General features: G+C 48.8%; 5 protein-coding genes across 5 annotated transcripts; 4 read left to right on the top strand and 1 right to left on the bottom strand.

The window, feature by feature from the left end:
- Window positions 1-2,252: 2,252 nt before the first annotated feature.
- Window positions 2,253-4,395, bottom strand: UA08_06130 (hypothetical protein; the record flags this gene model as incomplete). The annotated part of the gene is made up of 5 exons (XM_020268419.1): window positions 2,253-2,482; window positions 2,750-2,906; window positions 2,996-3,260; window positions 3,315-3,420; window positions 3,474-4,395. 5 exons carry the CDS (start codon window positions 4,393-4,395, stop codon window positions 2,253-2,255), a joined length of 1,680 nt encoding a protein of 559 aa, XP_020118558.1.
- Window positions 4,396-11,926: 7,531 nt separating this feature from the next.
- Window positions 11,927-12,721, top strand: UA08_06129 (ADP-ribose 1''-phosphate phosphatase; the record flags this gene model as incomplete). Its single annotated transcript, XM_020268418.1, has 3 exons — window positions 11,927-11,987; window positions 12,058-12,116; window positions 12,191-12,721. The coding sequence occupies 3 exons, from the start codon at window positions 11,927-11,929 to the stop codon at window positions 12,719-12,721; spliced, it is 651 nt and encodes a 216-aa protein (XP_020118559.1).
- Window positions 12,722-13,225: 504 nt separating this feature from the next.
- On the top strand, window positions 13,226-14,143 carry UA08_06128 (putative 4-hydroxy-2-oxoglutarate aldolase, mitochondrial; the record flags this gene model as incomplete). Its single annotated transcript, XM_020268417.1, has 1 exon — window positions 13,226-14,143. The coding sequence occupies one exon, from the start codon at window positions 13,226-13,228 to the stop codon at window positions 14,141-14,143; it is 918 nt and encodes a 305-aa protein (XP_020118560.1).
- Window positions 14,144-14,781: 638 nt separating this feature from the next.
- On the top strand, window positions 14,782-16,082 carry UA08_06127 (hypothetical protein; the record flags this gene model as incomplete). The annotated part of the gene is made up of 3 exons (XM_020268416.1): window positions 14,782-14,957; window positions 15,052-15,273; window positions 15,329-16,082. The coding sequence occupies 3 exons, from the start codon at window positions 14,782-14,784 to the stop codon at window positions 16,080-16,082; spliced, it is 1,152 nt and encodes a 383-aa protein (XP_020118478.1).
- A 216-nt stretch (window positions 16,083-16,298) lies between these two features.
- On the top strand, window positions 16,299-17,167 carry UA08_06126 (hypothetical protein; the record flags this gene model as incomplete). Its single annotated transcript, XM_020268415.1, has 2 exons — window positions 16,299-16,424; window positions 16,487-17,167. The coding sequence occupies 2 exons, from the start codon at window positions 16,299-16,301 to the stop codon at window positions 17,165-17,167; spliced, it is 807 nt and encodes a 268-aa protein (XP_020118747.1).
- Between the last annotated feature and the right edge of the window lie 71 nt (window positions 17,168-17,238).

Raw genomic sequence — 17,238 nt, 5'->3', positions numbered from 1 at the left:
CACTGTGTACTTGCATAATCCTCTCATATGATCCCATGGATTGAAGCATTCGAGTGGCGCATAAGCCATTGATTATCTGATAGGGGGGTTAAGAATCGGGCAGGAATGCATAAGCTTTTTCCAGGTTCCGAATTTAGAAATGTTTGAACCAGGAGTTGCACGTGTATTACAGAACTTTGTGCAAAGTTGATATGTTTGTTGGTCGAGTTAGGGTTGAAGTTCCGTCCCGGCCGGCGGAAAGGGGGCGAAAGCCAGAGTATGCGAAATGCTTCTTTCTGTCTATTTCTTGTTTTATTGGATATCCCAGATAACTAAGTTAGTGGGTGGATACGGTTGGGGCCCATATTTTGAGAAATAAATCAGATAAACATGCATGTACTGAAACTGGGAAACTGAACGATCGTCTTGTGCTTCTGTCCACATGTCTATGAATCCAGAGCTCTGTCTGTCTCGGCGGAGTCACTCTGTGCGACCTGGCATGCGGAGACTTGCGAGATACGTACGAGTAGTGGCTGAATCCATTCTCGAGAAACGAGAGTACACCAGACGCAAGCCACTTGGTTGAGCAAAAAGCAAAGCGAAGCGAGAACCGAAGCAAGGCGCCGTCGGTCTTTACTGGGAGTAAGCTCCGTTTTGAGCGGCTGTGGACGGACATGTGGACAAGTTCATGCACATACCTGAGTAGTCTAGGCTTGGGGTCTTCATCTGATACAGGTCAATTCCAATTTAAGCAATATCTAGACCACGTTTTTTTATGGTGTTCTATGTATTATGCCGGCTAGGGCCGGGGAATTTTTGTTGCTTTTTGGACTGCATGAGACAAGTCCACCACCATTCTTGACGGAATTCATAGAGTGTCTGAGCAAGTCTACAATGAATGAATGGCTATGATTAGAGCTGCTGTGTATGTAGTACTGGCTAGAAAGGAGAAACCAAATTCAACAATAGATTAAGCCGGCTTTGTCGCAGCAATAATAGTCGATGCAACTGCAACATTCCCGCGCATCCACCGTCATCCCTTGAACGCTTCTAGCCATGGCTTTTCAGTCTATTCAGCTCCGGTCTGGTTCAAAGTTGGGTGTTATATTGTGCTCTCTTGTCTGCATCGTAGCAGTTTCTCGATGAGAAGATGGTTGTGCTAGCATCAAGGGATCATCATGCCCGCATATCATATCACCGTACAAACATAGTGTGTGTTAAACAAGTAAATGGCGAGACATTACTACTACCTAACATGAGAAACATCCATCAGCTACCATCCTATCCTCGACTCGACATCGACATTGACATGCACCACCATATTCTACACTGTGCCAACCCCTTCATTCCAACCTTTTATGCATACATTTTATTACATTAGTTGGTTAGAACTTCGGTATGAGTGCTCTCTTTTCGAGTCTCCTTGCTTGTTAGATTTGCCGCTCCAGTCATTCCATTGCATGGCAGGTTGGCTTTTTCACTCGTACTTGCAAGCTTTTCTGAAAGAGCGTCATGTAACTATCAGATAAGATGTGGTTTTGCCTACGTGAGGCTGCTTTATTATTATATTCTTTGCTGAGGTTCGTCTATTACTGGATAGGTAGGTACCTTGCAAGTCTGTATACACGCATTGTAAGACCATAATCCATTGGTAACCCACCCAAGTTAAAATAAAATATCGTTCTAGTATATCTGATACATAACGTTCACCGTATGGTTCCGCCTGGATGCCTTAAGGCATCAACAGGCCCCTGCATAATAAGCGGACACGCTTGTTGCTCTTAGAAACCAACCACGCTGCAAACAGGACCATCAGCATTGTCCAGATGGATTACGAGCTAAATGTGGAACCCTCTGATGTGAAATTCCTTGGAACGCTGAAGTAAGGAGAGCACTCGACCGTCTTCAAAGTACTGGCACACCATAAAACATTGTGTTTTCAAGGTGGTACGTGTCAAACATCCTTGATTTAGTAGCTCTGTCAGCATGTTAGGTACTGACTTGATGAAAGTATCGCGGCAGAGCTCCTTGTGAGTTCAGTTCCCCAGATACCGAATAAAACCTATTCATCCGCGAGTCTGCGGCCTACAAACGCCTGAAAGAAAAAGGGCTCTGTGATAAAAAAAAAGTCATTCCAGACTTCTACGGCACCATCAATACAAGTTACGCGTTGGCCAGATTTATATCTAATATTTTGCGATGGCGAACTGCCTCCCGACGCGGCTCTCATTGAATATATTCTATGCCTTCGAGAACTAGACCTAGATACCTTTTCAGAGCACCGGGTTATCAAACTGCGCTAGATTCTGGATGAAATTCATCAGGCGAGGGTTGTCCATCATGACCCTTATCCCCGGAATATGATGGTTTCTGTGGAGCCAGGGAAACAAGAGAGAGTGCTCTGGATAGACTTTGATAGTGCGCAAACATTTCCTGGATATAGCCCTCTCTCGTCCCTTCATGATGGGTGGCTTGGGCACGAGAAACGGAGGGTGGATTATTTCTTTAAACATTTAGTAAGTCTTATCGTCTAGATAATAAATGAATAAACCAATAGACTAACAGACAGACACAGGCCTTGGACTATGCGGATGGCAAGCTGAGTCGGGTTTGGTGTTATTACTACACGCGAGGTCGAATATTGAGATGCAGTTTTAGCCCTAATTTTCTCTCTAAGGTTATATAACCTACGCCGAGAAAGGCAGCACGAAAATAAGTACAATATCAAAACAAAAAGGTCTATGCATTAACCTCACGATCTGTTTTATACCCGGACTTTCCACTTCCATTGATATCCCAAACATGTCCACCTCGTCAAGGCCAGTAGCCCCGTCGTCCACACCAACAGCGCCCCAGACCAAAGCACCATCGCTCCCGGGCCGGCTTTTGCCATCAAGTCTCCCGTGACGGGTATACTGATTAACAGGCTGCTCAAGTCAGACTTCATCTTTGAAAACCGCGAATGCACCAAGCAATATATATGTAGGTGAAAATGGGACACATACGCAAAACTAACAACGGAATAACAAGTTCCAAACCTCAATCCAATCTCCTTGGTATCCGAAAACTGTCGGATGCATACCGGCGCAAGACTGATGAAGGAACTGCATGATATACCGTACAGACAGCTGAAGATGTACAGGACGGGTGCGGATTTGCTGAATGGGTAGAGGAGAGCGAAGAGCCAGATGATGGTTAGTAGGACGACGGAGGCGAGTGTGTTGAGACGTCCATATCGGTCGGAGAGACGGCCGGCCATGAGTCGGCCGAGGACGCCGCATCTGTATTATATTAGAGATCTTTTGAAATTTATGAGTGAGGAGAGAAGGGCATACACGTTCATAATGACAATGAGATAGATGCTCATGTTAGTCGAGAAGCCTTCTGTGGTGACGAATGTCGGAAACATTCCGAGGAAGGAAAAGTATTGCAGTTCCAGACCTGTCTCTCGTTAGCTCCGTCTTGCACAAACTAAGGAGAGGGGCGAGACGTACAAAAAGTACTAAAGGTCATCCAGGTAAACTTGAGATCCTTGAAGCATTTGAAATCAACAATCGCCTTGGACGCCTTCGTCCTCGGCAGTCTGGAGCGAACCATGAACGAGCCCAGGAAACACAAAACCCCAACTACAAACGCAAGCACCCTCATCGTCCACTTGAACCCAATATTGGAAAAGCCCGCTCGCAAGACCAAAGGAAACACAGCACCACCGAGCCCCGAGCCAGCCAATGCCGTTCCAATAGCCATTCCGGCACGCACCTGAAACCAGTGCGGAACACAGGCCATCGCCACCGTGCTAAGAATGGCTGCACCAATACCGCCAAGCACACTGAAGCACAGCAGGAACTGCCAATAAGACGTACATTCCGCGAACAGGAAAAGACTCAGCATGAACACCGCTGACCCGGCGTAGACCAGCATCTTGGGGCCGTGGGAGTCAAACAATGGGCCAACCAGCACGCCCAGAAGCAGTGTAACAAACACGAAGACACTCGGGATCCAGCCAACATCGGTGCTGCTGTACGCCGAGAGTTGATTGGTCTCCAGGTAAGACTGAAAGACGCCGACGGAATTCATCATGCCGTACGAGGCCATCAGAAGAGAGAACGAGCCTAGCACGACGAGCCACGACCGCGTCCCGCCATCGGGGAAGCTATCTACAATGTTTGTTGCGTCGTCTGTCGGTGTAGGCTGTTCTTGCCCTGCAGAAGGCTGCTCATGGTCGCCACGATCACTATGGATACCGTGGGACGAAACCCGGTGAAGTGACGATTCGTCTTTGTTGCTGCCTTTTTGGGCATCTGCAGCAACAAAGCCGCATGGGGGAAAATTGGTTAGTTCCAGAGGTATGTCAAAGGTCACCGGTGAATCGGCTAATTTGCTGCTGCCGGTGCTCGTTTGGTGGACAGCAGTCATGGCAATGGCAATGGCGTGTGCCCGGAATAGAGTCTATGCGATTGAAAGCCTTTCGACTGCAAAATGGGAGATGCTGAGGTGCCGGTGAAAAAGATGTTTTTGTTTGGAGAATTCAACGAGGTGATTTGAGGGGTCTTTCTGACTCACGCCGAGTGGGACGCCGGACGCCAGCCGAACTCCGCGTCGGCCTCTCAACACGGAATAGAATCTATCTTTGTTTGTAGATGGAGATATCAATAAAGAGCATGACAGGTCATATGCATTCTAGAACACATTTTGATGCGAACTGGCGCCGTTTGGGCCTGTCTGGGCGGGCGCTAGAAATTTGTTACAGTAGAGAGAGATAGCCCTAACCCTAAGTCTACTGTAACTCCGACATCGCGGACAGGAGAATACATCGGGAACCTGCGTGATTGTATGCCGCAAGCTGATGAATATGAATGAATCCTTTGTGAAGGGACGTAGAACGACGCCACAGCCAGCAGTCGGTACTATTTTGATATTCGCGGAGCCAACCTTGGGCGTTTGCGTCAACGGCCTTTGCCCGCGTGTGGAGACGCAGCTGCCAGCACTCCTTGTTTGTTTGTATACCGCCGGTGCTTTGATGCTGGCATTTCAGGGCGTTGTATTGCCCACATCTGCAGCGGAATTATCCTGTGGCTCGTCAGAGCTCTTTATCTGCATACGTCAGACAAAGGACTACAGGCCTGCGGAGTTTTCATAGCAGAGAGTTCCAACAAGTCATGGCATGGGGTGTAGAAGACGACTTCAGGCATAAAAGGAGCCAAATCACCCACTGAGCTCTTCTTTTTCTTCTCCCCCCAGGGGCTTCCTGCAAAGGTGGCTCTCCCAAATTTGCAGGAGTCCCTGAACCTCCTCGTGATTTTATATATGCAGCGGCATACCTCATGTCTCGCAGTCATTACATTTCATGGCCCTGAAGCCCTACATTTGTTCTTATTTTCGTTTTTCAACCCGATTTCCAAGCTTGACAGTCAATCCACAAAGACCACGCACTGTCATCAGCAAAGCAACATGCCCCTGTGCCGAGACAAACTGTCTCTCGAGCCTCTACTACCAAGAGGCTGCAGAGCTTCTTGATGTCTCGTCCGCGACATATTCTAGCCTCACCCTCTTTACCACAAAGTCAAACCGCCACAAAATGTCAACGAGGGAATTCCAATTGGTGACGAAGAAGAAGGAGATGCTGCCCTCAACATCGTTGATCTCCTAAACCGGTTCACTCCTACTTCGCGTGCCGACTGGTCAGAAAGTCTGAACACGAAGCCACCACGATATTCCGTGATCCGCCCTCGTACCGACATTTTTTTATACCGAAACGGCTGTTGACCTTGCAGCAATGGATCTGACAATAGCAAAAACAGCCGAGGACTTACAAGACAGACCTGATGACTCATTAGTCCGAGAAACCATCAAGGACCTGGCTCATTGACTTTGAGTCCATGCAGCTGAACGGTGATAACCATCTTAAACAAACCGATCAACAGTATGTCCCTCTCCTTACACTCAATTTTCTTCATTAAAGAATACAATAGCTCATGATCCGGCTACAGCATTTATCTCTTTTCTGCCCGCATTACCACGGTAGATGACTTCGCAGATGAGGTATGCTAAATGTAAGGGATTCTCGCTTGATATCAATGTTGAACACTGCTGATTACGTTCAGATCGGAAGGAAGGAACATATAATTGTCGTGACTCCGGACAAAGCCACACGTAATCGCGAGGTCGATGAATCAACACGTTCAAATAACCTCCATCTTTGCCTACCACCGCCTCGTGAGCGTCTTCCTCCCATTATTCTTCAATGAAGAGCTTCAAAAAGACCCCGGGGAATCCTTTCTTCCTAAGAAGCAGAGTTTTGATAGAGTCTGGATTCTTCGACGATGTTCCTACATGGTCAATAGACCAAGCAGATTGGGGGCATCATCATCTGCCCTTACAGAAAAAATCTTTTGGTGAAAACTTCCTGAAAAAGACTCACTCAGGAGCGTCCTTCGGAAGCCTTCATTCTCAGTTTTGATCGTCTACTGCCATTGCCTTGCGCTTACATCACCCCTTCTTCGTGGTGTCTGATCTTGCCCGTTGTCAACTGATTGACAACGCTTGAACGCATTGGCAACGCAGCATGCAATGCCACATCATTTCTTCAGGACGATTCATGTCCTTGCTTCACCTCCAAGATGCCCCAAAACGAAGGCAAATTCCGGCATATGCCACCAGGTCCATCATGACTGCATTCAAAAGCGTTGTGTCGTTTGCCTATCTATGGCAAAAATACGAGTTGTGGAGTTAGTCTCTCACGCAATACATCCACAGGTCGAGACAAAGTACGAATCCGGGAGGTGCTGCTATCTGTCTGAAGAGTTTGGACATACGGCCTGAACTATTGACGGACCCATTCATGAAGAAAAAGACGAAGTCGGGTATTGAACAAAAGAGATGCCGCTCGAAGGCAAATGAACACACAAACCTCGAAAGTTCGGAAGAACAAGCGGATAGGGCTAATGTTCTGACCTCCCAATCTGAAGACAAAGAGAAAAGCATCTACCAATGCTACAAACGATCTTCAGGAAGAGATATGGGGCATACAGGAGACCACCTGCGTGCTGTCAATGGTCTCGCAGTTAACATGCAATGTCTTCTGATGATGCTTGGAAAAACAAGAGCCTGTGCAAGACAAAATCGACCACAAAGCAGCCTCCAACTGTCATGAATACCACCAGAACTTTGATTGTCGGAATGCATTGGACTTAAAAACCACATCAAAACCAGCGTGAAACTCAATGTCTGTCTCCGTGGCTTCAAGTTCTTGAAAAAAGTCTTTTCGATCATCACACAATCCCTAATCGCTTCCTTGAAGTCAGGGACAACCCGTGTATAAGATCAGGCTTGAATATCCTGAGCCCTTTATACCAGGGGGGTTCCCTGTCAATCAGTATACACGACAGCCTGGCTGAAGTTGTTGCAGATCGGAGTCCACGTGTGTCACGCATGAATTGGTGGCCAACTGAATGGATCTTCAATATGTCAACCGAGAATCCTAACTCAATCCAACATATGTGATCTTCGCAAAATGAGATGTACGATGAAATAGGAACGGACCTCGTGGGCGAAATGAGAACAGAGTGGAGGTCTGAGCCACTGGGAAATCGCGTATTTCTTAATCATTCTTTGTGGTCTTTTTGCTCTCTTCTTGCTATCTTCAAAGACCACTTATTGACTTTGAGAACGGTCATGGGCAGCCTCTATTCGCCATCAACGAAAGCCTTCCCCTGACCAGAAACGAACATAATACAACGGGCATCCCAAGAGCCATAGTTATTCTGCCAGGTCGCTAGGTATATGAATGACGTGCTCGTGTGTTATTTTGAATGATGTTTCAAAGCTTGGTTTACAAAACCGGCTCTAGAATTTTGCGTGATGAACATTTTTCTACTTGTACTCGAAGGTTAGGGTTCTTCATAACATACAAAGAGCTCGCTTTATCGAACCGCCAGTTATGCAAGGCAGAAACCAAGTTCATCAGGGGCATCCCCATCACGATGATTTCAAGAGAAAACCATGGCATATATTCCTTTCATGTACGACTTTTTTTTTTGTCAAGCCATTGCCACTGTTTCTCTTATGGACCCTTGTTATGGCCATCTGTGTCATTCGCGACCACGATGGCAACTACCCTACCACTGATAAAGAGACTTGACATTCCTGCTACCATCTGAGAATCAGGAAATGACACGTATGCACAAAGAAGGCCTACTCAGCATTACATTACTGCAGATTATCAGAAGACCCCACGGTGTTGATTGAGACAGTGCTTTGAAGCCGAAAGATAGATACAAATACATCTGGGTATCCGGGCCAAGACAATCGTTCAACCCAATGCAAACAGGCCATCAGCTTTGTACGATTATCTTCTTGATTTTTGTGGGTTGGAGATTGAATCCTGGTTTTCGATACTTGCATTGAGTACCGCTGTGCATCGACGGTAATGACATCAGATGCCTGCAAAGGACACATCTGCCAGATCTGATTGATTATCACCATGTTTCCCATCGTCAGCACGAATCATACACGACATCTGACAACGCCCTCACGCGAAACGCCACGATACAGGCCATCCACTGTCACCAGATGCTTTTCAAAAGAATCACCTCTGGCGCAGGGCTACATGCAGCGGTCAAATAAACCCAGAAGTGTTTGACCTGGAGGATCACAACAGTTGTGGTGTTGATGTGGACGACGATTCTACTCTTCATTACTGCATTCGTCAGTCTCGCTTGCGACGGCTATTTTTGCTCGAACTCTTTTTTCGGTCGAGAGACTCTTGCATATCCGCGTGATCAAATCGAGCAAATGAAAGCTTGTTTGTGCGTTATTTTCGTGACATTGGATGTCGTTTTCTACTACTTAGACACTAGACAACGGGTGTCCCATCCGTATCAACTTCAGGATAGTATGGCCACACGGTTTCTCACTGAAAGAATTGCGATATGCTTGCCCCAAACTTGGTTGCCTAGAGAAACCGGGCAATTCACGGCAACCCTGTGCCCACTGAAAGTTCGGCTGAACATCGAACAACGATTCGCATTTTGGGAGATTTCATCAGGATTGTATCGATCATGTGCAATGAGAATTTGTCTATGGCTAGACCCAGAAACCGCAAAGATCCAAGGCATCGAACGGCGGCCGTGTATATTCATGCCATCTATCAAGATCAAGAACACATGGGGCGTGAATCCACTGGATCAGGAGCTGAGCAACTTGGTGCAGCGGGTTGAGAAAAATATACAGAGAGAAATACAGAATGGGGTATCGCAGGCAAGTGGTCAGAAATCCAAGCCCAACGCCCTCTGCTTCTCCATATATGGACAGAAAGCCTGCTCATGCGGAATACTACTCTTTATTGCCCTCCATAACAACCTTGCTCTTACACAGGAAGCTCTGAAGGCTGTGAGCAAAGGAGCTCCTACAGATCGCTACAGCAACTCGTTTTTAGCGTCATTGTCTAGCATCACGTATATTGCTGGAAGCTTATATGGCTGAGTTAATGCACCACTATCTGTCTTGGTTCTAGCAAGTACCACTCTAGTTAGAGGAAGATGGTGATCGTCTCTTAATTTCCCTGCATGGCGCTCACAATGTATGAGGTAAGTATCGCCTATCAAATCTCTGAAATTGCTTTCACGATTCACTAATCTCTCAAAGATGATTTTTAATCATTCTGCCCGGCAAGCTGCAAGAACGACCCCCTCATGACTGTCCAGGTTCTGGAGATGTTTCCTGGTGTCACCCAGGCCAGGTTGAACGGATTTATTCGTCGAGGAGTTCAACGACCAAGGAGAATCAGACAATCCCTCAGACCGTCTTATCCTGATTTCCACGGTCAGGATCATTGTGACTGGGTTCAATCTCAACCTTTGACTTCTCATCTGGGGCGTTCGTTTCCTCGACAGCCTGGTTCTTCTCAGACGATTTGTTCATTTTAGCAGCTCTCTTCCCAGAGAATCACGCTGGGCTTTCTCTCGACCCTGAGATCCGGGCCTTAGCCAAAATTCCGATCAGAGACAAGAAAACGATATTGTAAAGAATGATAACCTTTACCCAGGCTCTGTCGCAGTGCGAGCTAAAACTGCAATGCGATGACGTTGAACATGCTAAGAATCGTCTAGATATGGCCTGGCCAAAGTCGTTATATCAGATTTCAGAGCGGCTACTAAGCCCCTTAATACATCATACTTGAAATGGGACCCAGGAAAAAACTTGTCCGCTGGGAAGAATACATCGACACCTCCAACAAGAAAGTTAACGATCGTGTAGGCTTACACGTGATCTCTATATTGAGATGATGTACACCATGTGACTGTCCAGCCGCGCCTGAGGGCTTCAATTTCTAGACTTGGAGTGTAGATTCACAACGGGCAAGATTTTCCAAAATAGAAACGGTCGATACCTCGGCGCAAAGAACGTTGAATGGTCATGTATGATGGGAGAACGGATGAAGACTTCTAACGCACGAACATCGCCGTATGGGCTTTTGAGCTTACACAGAGGCACATCAGTCTGCCCTTCGAGCCCCGAAAGGCAATACGCAGGCTGTGCTTCTTGACCCGAGCTTCTGATAGACATAGGATTCAATATTTTTGAGGATAGTCATCGTTTGATTTTTTAATATTCAACCAATATTATTACCCACATCGGCTGAATCTAGAATGCTACACCAACAGCAAGGTATTCACAACAGCCCTACGACAGTTGAGAATTGTCGAGGAAGCAGCACAAAGAGCAACTCGCCGGAATTCCAATTCCCTTCAGTACAACCCCCGAGGTAGAGATCATGGGAGGGGATTTTTGATGAAGAACTGGGTTCTCATTTTTCTCTCCAATTTGGTTTCCTTACTCTTTAACTACCAACACAACTCAGTACCGACAGAATGGTGCCACGCCATCAACAAGTTCAATATTCACAGATGCCTGCCGCAATGCAACAGCAGGCTCTTATTAGCCCTTTGCCACCTACTGTATATTCCCATCCCTTAGCGAAGTCCTTGGAAGGTACTCCAAGCGAGGATCAGCGGTCAAATTTTACGAGCAACACCCAGTTCCGTCATCAATGAGCTGAGCTGATCGTCGTGAGGTCTTCATCAAATTGCTCTCCAGAGCTTTGGAAGGTACAGTCGGTGGCCACTTTGTTAACTTGGCCAGCATCGGGATGCCGCATGGAAGCACATCCAAGATTGGTGAGCCACGGGCAAAGGCTACCGTCATGGACTATTAGTTGGAAAACTTTTGTCCCAGAGATCGTCATGGTTGATATTCATGTCATAGGCGAGATTAAGACTTGGTGGATGTTCAAGCCCAAAAGGCATGAAAACTGCCAGTTCGGTATGGTGCTTTTCTCCGTCTGGTTTATCTCGCTGATAGATGCTAAACTCTCAAATAATCTAGGCCCAGTGGCGCGCTACATGGATGAGGTCAACTGTATATATCATAAAACGAAACATATTCCTTGACAGGAAGAACGAGTACATGTTTTGCGTATCGAAGTTGCTGTTGGATTCTCGGATCTTAGTCATTTGTATACGAGGGTCTCTCTATACTACAAGGATGCATGGAAATGAGTGCATGTACATACAATAAGAGTAGCCGTGTTCGGCTATGTTTGACGATTTGATCGTGTATCTTCGTATGCCTCATTGTATGACGATGAGGGTGTTCTGCAAGGCAGTCTGTTCATGTAATAATGTCCTGGATCTTGTTATTAGGCGTAGCCAGTCATATGTAGTGGTTATGATATAACCCAGGCAGCGAGGCAGCGAGGCAACTAGGCAACTAGGCAACTACCCGCTAACCCACTTTGTCTTTTCCTGTGGACGTGTCAGCGTCAAGACATTCGCGCGTCGTCTGATTCTGATTCAACCTGGCAACTCATTTGAAAGCCAGATGATATCTCATACGCTCGCATCTTGATTTTGAGCTATCAGTCAGGCCTTACTTCACCTCAACCAAGATGAAAATCGCCGAGATCGAGGGCGATCTCTTCGACGCGCCTGATGGCGCAGCGCTTATCCGTATGCTATGTTCACTTAGCCTATCTTCATTTTCAAGAATACAAAATGAGCCTAACTAATCCGTCAACAGATGCATGCAACTGTCTGGGATCCTGGGGCGGCGGGATTGCGAAGAGTTTCAAGAACAAGGTGAGCCAGCTCAATAACCTCATCCGACAACCAAAACAATTAACGATTAACATTTAATATATATATATGTACAGTATCCAGCAGCATTCAAAACCTACAACGCGCACTGCAAACGCTTCCTCAAAACACGCCAGCCCTACACCATCGTGCACTCAACAACCGGCAAACCGCGCACAATAAACGTCCCGCTTGGCACGGCGCTCATAATCCCTCCTCAAAAGGAAGACTACGCTTGTTTCCCAACTCCAGCAACTATAAGCGACGACAGTCACAACAGCCATGATGACCAGGATGGGATGGAAAAAAAGAAAAAACACTGGATCATCTGCCTCTTCACGTCCCGCGCCTACGGGCGATACGTTAGCAAGCCGGACATCATCCTCGAGAACTCGGTGCACGCGATTCGGGACATGCGGCAGCAGCTCGAGCGGTTGTGTGATGCGGAGAATGGAGACGAGTGGACGGGACAGCTGTATTCGTGTCGCTTCAATTCTGGGCTGTTTGGGGTGGAATGGGAGGATTCGAAGCGGGTACTAGAGAGGGAGCTGCAGGGCATGGAAGGCGTGGAGGAGGTGGTTGTTGTGCGGCCAGAAGGGGAGGAGTAACGAGGGGTTGCTCGCTTAGTCATATGGATGACATAATAATGCATCCCACTGAATAAGCGGGATGGTGGGCTGTGGGGCCGGCAAAGGGCGGCCAAGTGGGGCAGCCGCGTGGGGGTTGTTCTTGTTGATTTTGCGGGGTCGTCATCATCTTCCTCTGGCTTCCGTTCTTAATATCACCACGTAACATCAACTAAGGACTACTATGGCGTGTCGGTGAGCTTCCTGTATTTCACATACGTAAAATTACTAATTATCCAGTATTATTGGTCCCATATATGTGCCTAGTCCTGTATATGTCTGATCGCATAGCGAATATGCGTGGCTGTAAACATGCCTTGCTGCGTGGGGGCGCCTGACCTAGTATTATTATTGTAGCCAGCGACGGGGTTATTTCCCTTTCGCCTATTCTAATTTCTATTTTATCCTTTCCACTCAACCTTTTCTTTCATCTCCCTGTCCACCTCTTCACAGCTCTATCAGTCCTTACAAGGGAAAAAAAAAAAGATGTCTCCCCGACCTCTCACCGGCGGCGTCTACGTCCCAACCGTCGCCTTCTTCGACGCCAATGAAGACGTCGACGTCGCCACCGTCTCCAAACACGCCGTCTTCCTCGCCCAGTCTGGCGTCGCCGGCATCGTCGTGCAGGGCAGCAACGGCGAAGCCGTGCACCTGGACCGCGCCGAACGAAAACTCATTGCCAGCACCACACGCCAAGCTCTCGACTCAGCAGGCTACCAACATATTCCCGTCATCGTGGGCACCGGCGCGCAATCAACCCGAGAAACAATCGTGTTCTCTAAGGATGCCGCCGAGGCCGGTTGCGACTACGTGATTGCGTTGCCCCCTTCTTACTACAAGGCGCAGGACACATCGGCGTCCCGAATCAAGTATTTCCAAGACGTCGCCGACGCCTCGCCCATCCCCGTGCTCATCTACAACTTTCCGGGCGCTGCGAATGGCGTGGACCTGAATTCTGACGAGATCATTGCTCTGTCGCAACACCCCAACATCGTCGGCACAAAGCTTACCTGCGCTAACACGGGCAAGTTGGCGCGTATTGCTTCGTCGGTGAATAGGAGCGACTTCTTCACGTTTGGTGGTTCCTGCGACTTTACGCTTCAGACCCTGATTGCCGGTGGTCAGGGCGTGATTGCGGGCACGGCCAACGTTATCCCGCGCGCCAGCGTGGAGGTGTACAAGCTGTATACGGCGGGTAAGGTCGAGGAGGCTCAGAAGCTGCAGGCGATTGTTGCTCGCGCCGACTGGATTGCGATCCAGGGTGGCTATCCGGCTGTGAAGGCTGCGTTGCAGGCATTCTATGGATATGGCGGTGTCCCGCGACGACCTACGCCTGCTGCTGATGTTGCGGCGACCAAGGCTCGGTTTGAGGAAAGTTGGGCTGTGGAGCAGTCGCTTGCTTAATAATCTATGTCTCTTATGACCTTGATCTAGCAAAGATTTGGGACGCGATAGATTATCCTGTAGTAAATACGATGACAATGTGGCCACACCATCCTTTCTTTTTTTTTTTTTTTTTTTTTTTTTTTTTTTTTTTTTTCTTTTCCCCCTGGATATGTAGTATGCAGGAATAGTAGCACTAGCACATCCGAATCCGAATGCATTCATTGCCTGGAAAGGACATCTCCTGAAAAGAACATCTCGACATGCTCTGAAAGGACATTCGGTGTTTTGTCCGATGTGAGTACCCCGCGCAACTCCGCAATGCCCCCACGCTGCGTGCCTCGGCCATTTGTACGAGTGAATCCCTGCTCTTCAACTTCAGCATGCATTCCATTCTCCATTCTGCTCGTGTGGGGGCAAGCTGTTCGGGGGGTGTCCGTACTATGTTCCTAGCTCGCTAGGAATATGGTGTTGGTATCATAGAGAAATGCCGGGGTAGTCGATGATTACTGTATGGAGTACCTCAGGCAGAGATCCAGACCCAGATATAAACCGCACCCTTCCCCGACTTCCTGATTTCTTTACTTACGCCCCTTTATCCTGTGCCTATCTACGCACTTGCTATTTTATTTGAAATATATTATTTTAGTCGTCTCGTCATGGCCCCTATAAAATCCATCGAGTACTTCCGCGTCAAGCCGCGCTGGCTCTTCGTCAAAATCACCGACGAAAAGGGCCGCTATGGCTGGGGCGAGGGCACGCTGGAGGGCCACAGTCTCGCTGTTGAGGGTGCTCTCGACGAGATGATTACGCGATTGATTGGCTACGATGCAGAGTACGTTTTCGTCTCCTTCTTCTTCTTCTTCTTCTTCTTCTTCTTCTTCTTCTTCTTCCTCTTCTTCGAGCGGTTGGCACTAACCTTGATGCAGCGACATCGAGCACATCTGGCAAACAGTCTGGCGTCTGGGTTTCTACCGTGGTGGTCCCGTCTTCATGTCCGCCCTCTCTGGCATTGATATTGCGCTGTGGGATTTGAAGGGGCGGAATCTGGGCGTGCCTGTGTACCAGCTGCTGGGCGGTAAAGTGCGCAACAAGATTCAGGTGTATGCTTGGATAGGAGGTGATCGGCCTAGTGATGTGGAAGTTGCTGCGTGCGTTTCTACCTTGGGGGAGAAAAAGAAAAGAAATAATGCTAACGAATAACAGCAAAGCGCGCATTGCTCAAGGACTGAAATGCATCAAAATGAACGCCACCGAAGACGTGAACTGGGTCGACTCCCCTGCCGTGCTCGACAGCTGTGTTGAACGCCTCAAGACAGTGAAAGCACTCGGTCTCGACGCCGGGCTTGACTTCCACGGCCGTCTACACAAACCCATGGCCAAACAACTGGCCAAAGCCCTCGAACCCCACCGCCCGCTCTTCATCGAAGAGCCTCTACTCTGCGAACACCCCGAAGCCCTGAAACAGCTTTCGGGTCTGACTACTGTTCCAATCGCATTCGGCGAGCGCCTCTATACCCGCTGGGACGTAAAGCGGTTCCTGGAAGACCACTCCGTCGACATCCTACAACCGGATATTGCACATGCAGGCGGCATCAGCGAGACGCGGCGCATTGCCAGTGTGGCGGAAGCATACGACGTTGCCATTGCGCCGCACTGTCCTCTAGGGCCCATCGCGCTCGCGGCGTCCATTCAGGTTGCGCTCAACACGCCCAATTTCGTGATCCAGGAGATGTCTCTGGGCATGCATTACAACGTCGAGGCGGGCGATATTGATCTCAACACGTATCTCAAGGATCAGACCGTTTTTAATATTGAGGACGGCTTCGTCAAGGCGCCTACTGGTGCGGGCTTGGGCATTGAGATTGACGAGGCGCTGGTCAGGAAGATTGCGACGGAGACAGAGCCATGGCAGTGCAAGGAGTTTTATGGCCCGGATGGGTCGATTCGCGAGTGGTGATTTGAATTTTTTAGACAGACATTCTAGCACAATCAATACAAGCAGGTACATAGATGCATACATGATACCCCACGGTAAACCCTCTCGGTAAGAAATGCGAGTCCGCGGTCACTCGCGTGGGGAGTTCCCTAGAACTCCGTACGCTTTTATATTGCGCCCAATCCTATCCCCTGCATTCCACCATCATCATCAAGTAGGTCTACCACAGAATTCAAAATGTCTCTCCCATCCCTCTTCTCCCTCGAAAACCGCACCGCGCTGGTCACAGGCGGCACTCGCGGCATCGGTGCCCAGATGGCCATCGCCCTGGCCGAAGCAGGCGCCGACATTGTTCTCGTGCAGGTGACTACTTGACCATCCCATAACCTACTATCACTCTAGTCTGTCTGACCTGCCAAATACAGAGAGACACCACAAACCAAACAACCAAACAAACCATCGAAACCCTCGGCCGCAAAGCAACCATCTACACGGCCGACCTCTCCTCACGCCCAGCCGTTTCGGAACTCAGCAAAACCGTCCTGGCCGACGGCCACGACATCTCCATCCTCGTAACCTGCGCGGGCATCCAGCGACGCCATCCCGCCGAGCTCTTCCCAGACAGCGACTGGGACGAAGTCCTGCAAGTCAACCTCTCCACCGTCTTCACTCTGTGCCGCGACATAGGCGCCTACATGCTCACACGGCCCGTGTTTCCGGGCACGGAATCCTCCTCGCCCTCCGGGGGATATCGCGGCAGCATCATCAACGTCGCATCTCTCGTCTCCTTCCAAGGCGGCATCACGGTGCCAGCCTACGCAGCCGCCAAAGGCGGGATTGCACAGCTCACCAAAGCGCTGTCCAACGAGTGGGCTAGTAAGGGGGTGAATGTGAACGCGATTGCGCCGGGGTATGTGGCGACGGATATGAATGAGGCGCTGATCAACAATCCGGAGCGTGCGCAGCAGATTCTGGTGCGTATTCCGGCGGGCAGATGGGGCAGTGCAGAGGATTTCAAGGGGCCGACGGTGTTTTTGGCGGGGAGGGCGAGTTTGTATGTTTCGGGGGAGATTTTAACGGTGGACGGGGGGTGGATGGGGAGGTGATGTCTATACCCACAGGTTACTATAGGTAGCTAGCTTAAGTATTGGAAGAAGAAGAAGAAGAAGAAGAAGAA

The sequence above is a fragment of the Talaromyces atroroseus genome (genome assembly GCF_001907595.1).
Source record: "Talaromyces atroroseus strain IBT 11181 chromosome Unknown scaffold_8, whole genome shotgun sequence".
NCBI lineage: Eukaryota > Fungi > Ascomycota > Eurotiomycetes > Eurotiales > Trichocomaceae > Talaromyces > Talaromyces atroroseus.
The sequence above is the reverse complement of the archived record's forward strand: the minus strand, read 5'-3'. Positions and strand labels throughout refer to the sequence as shown.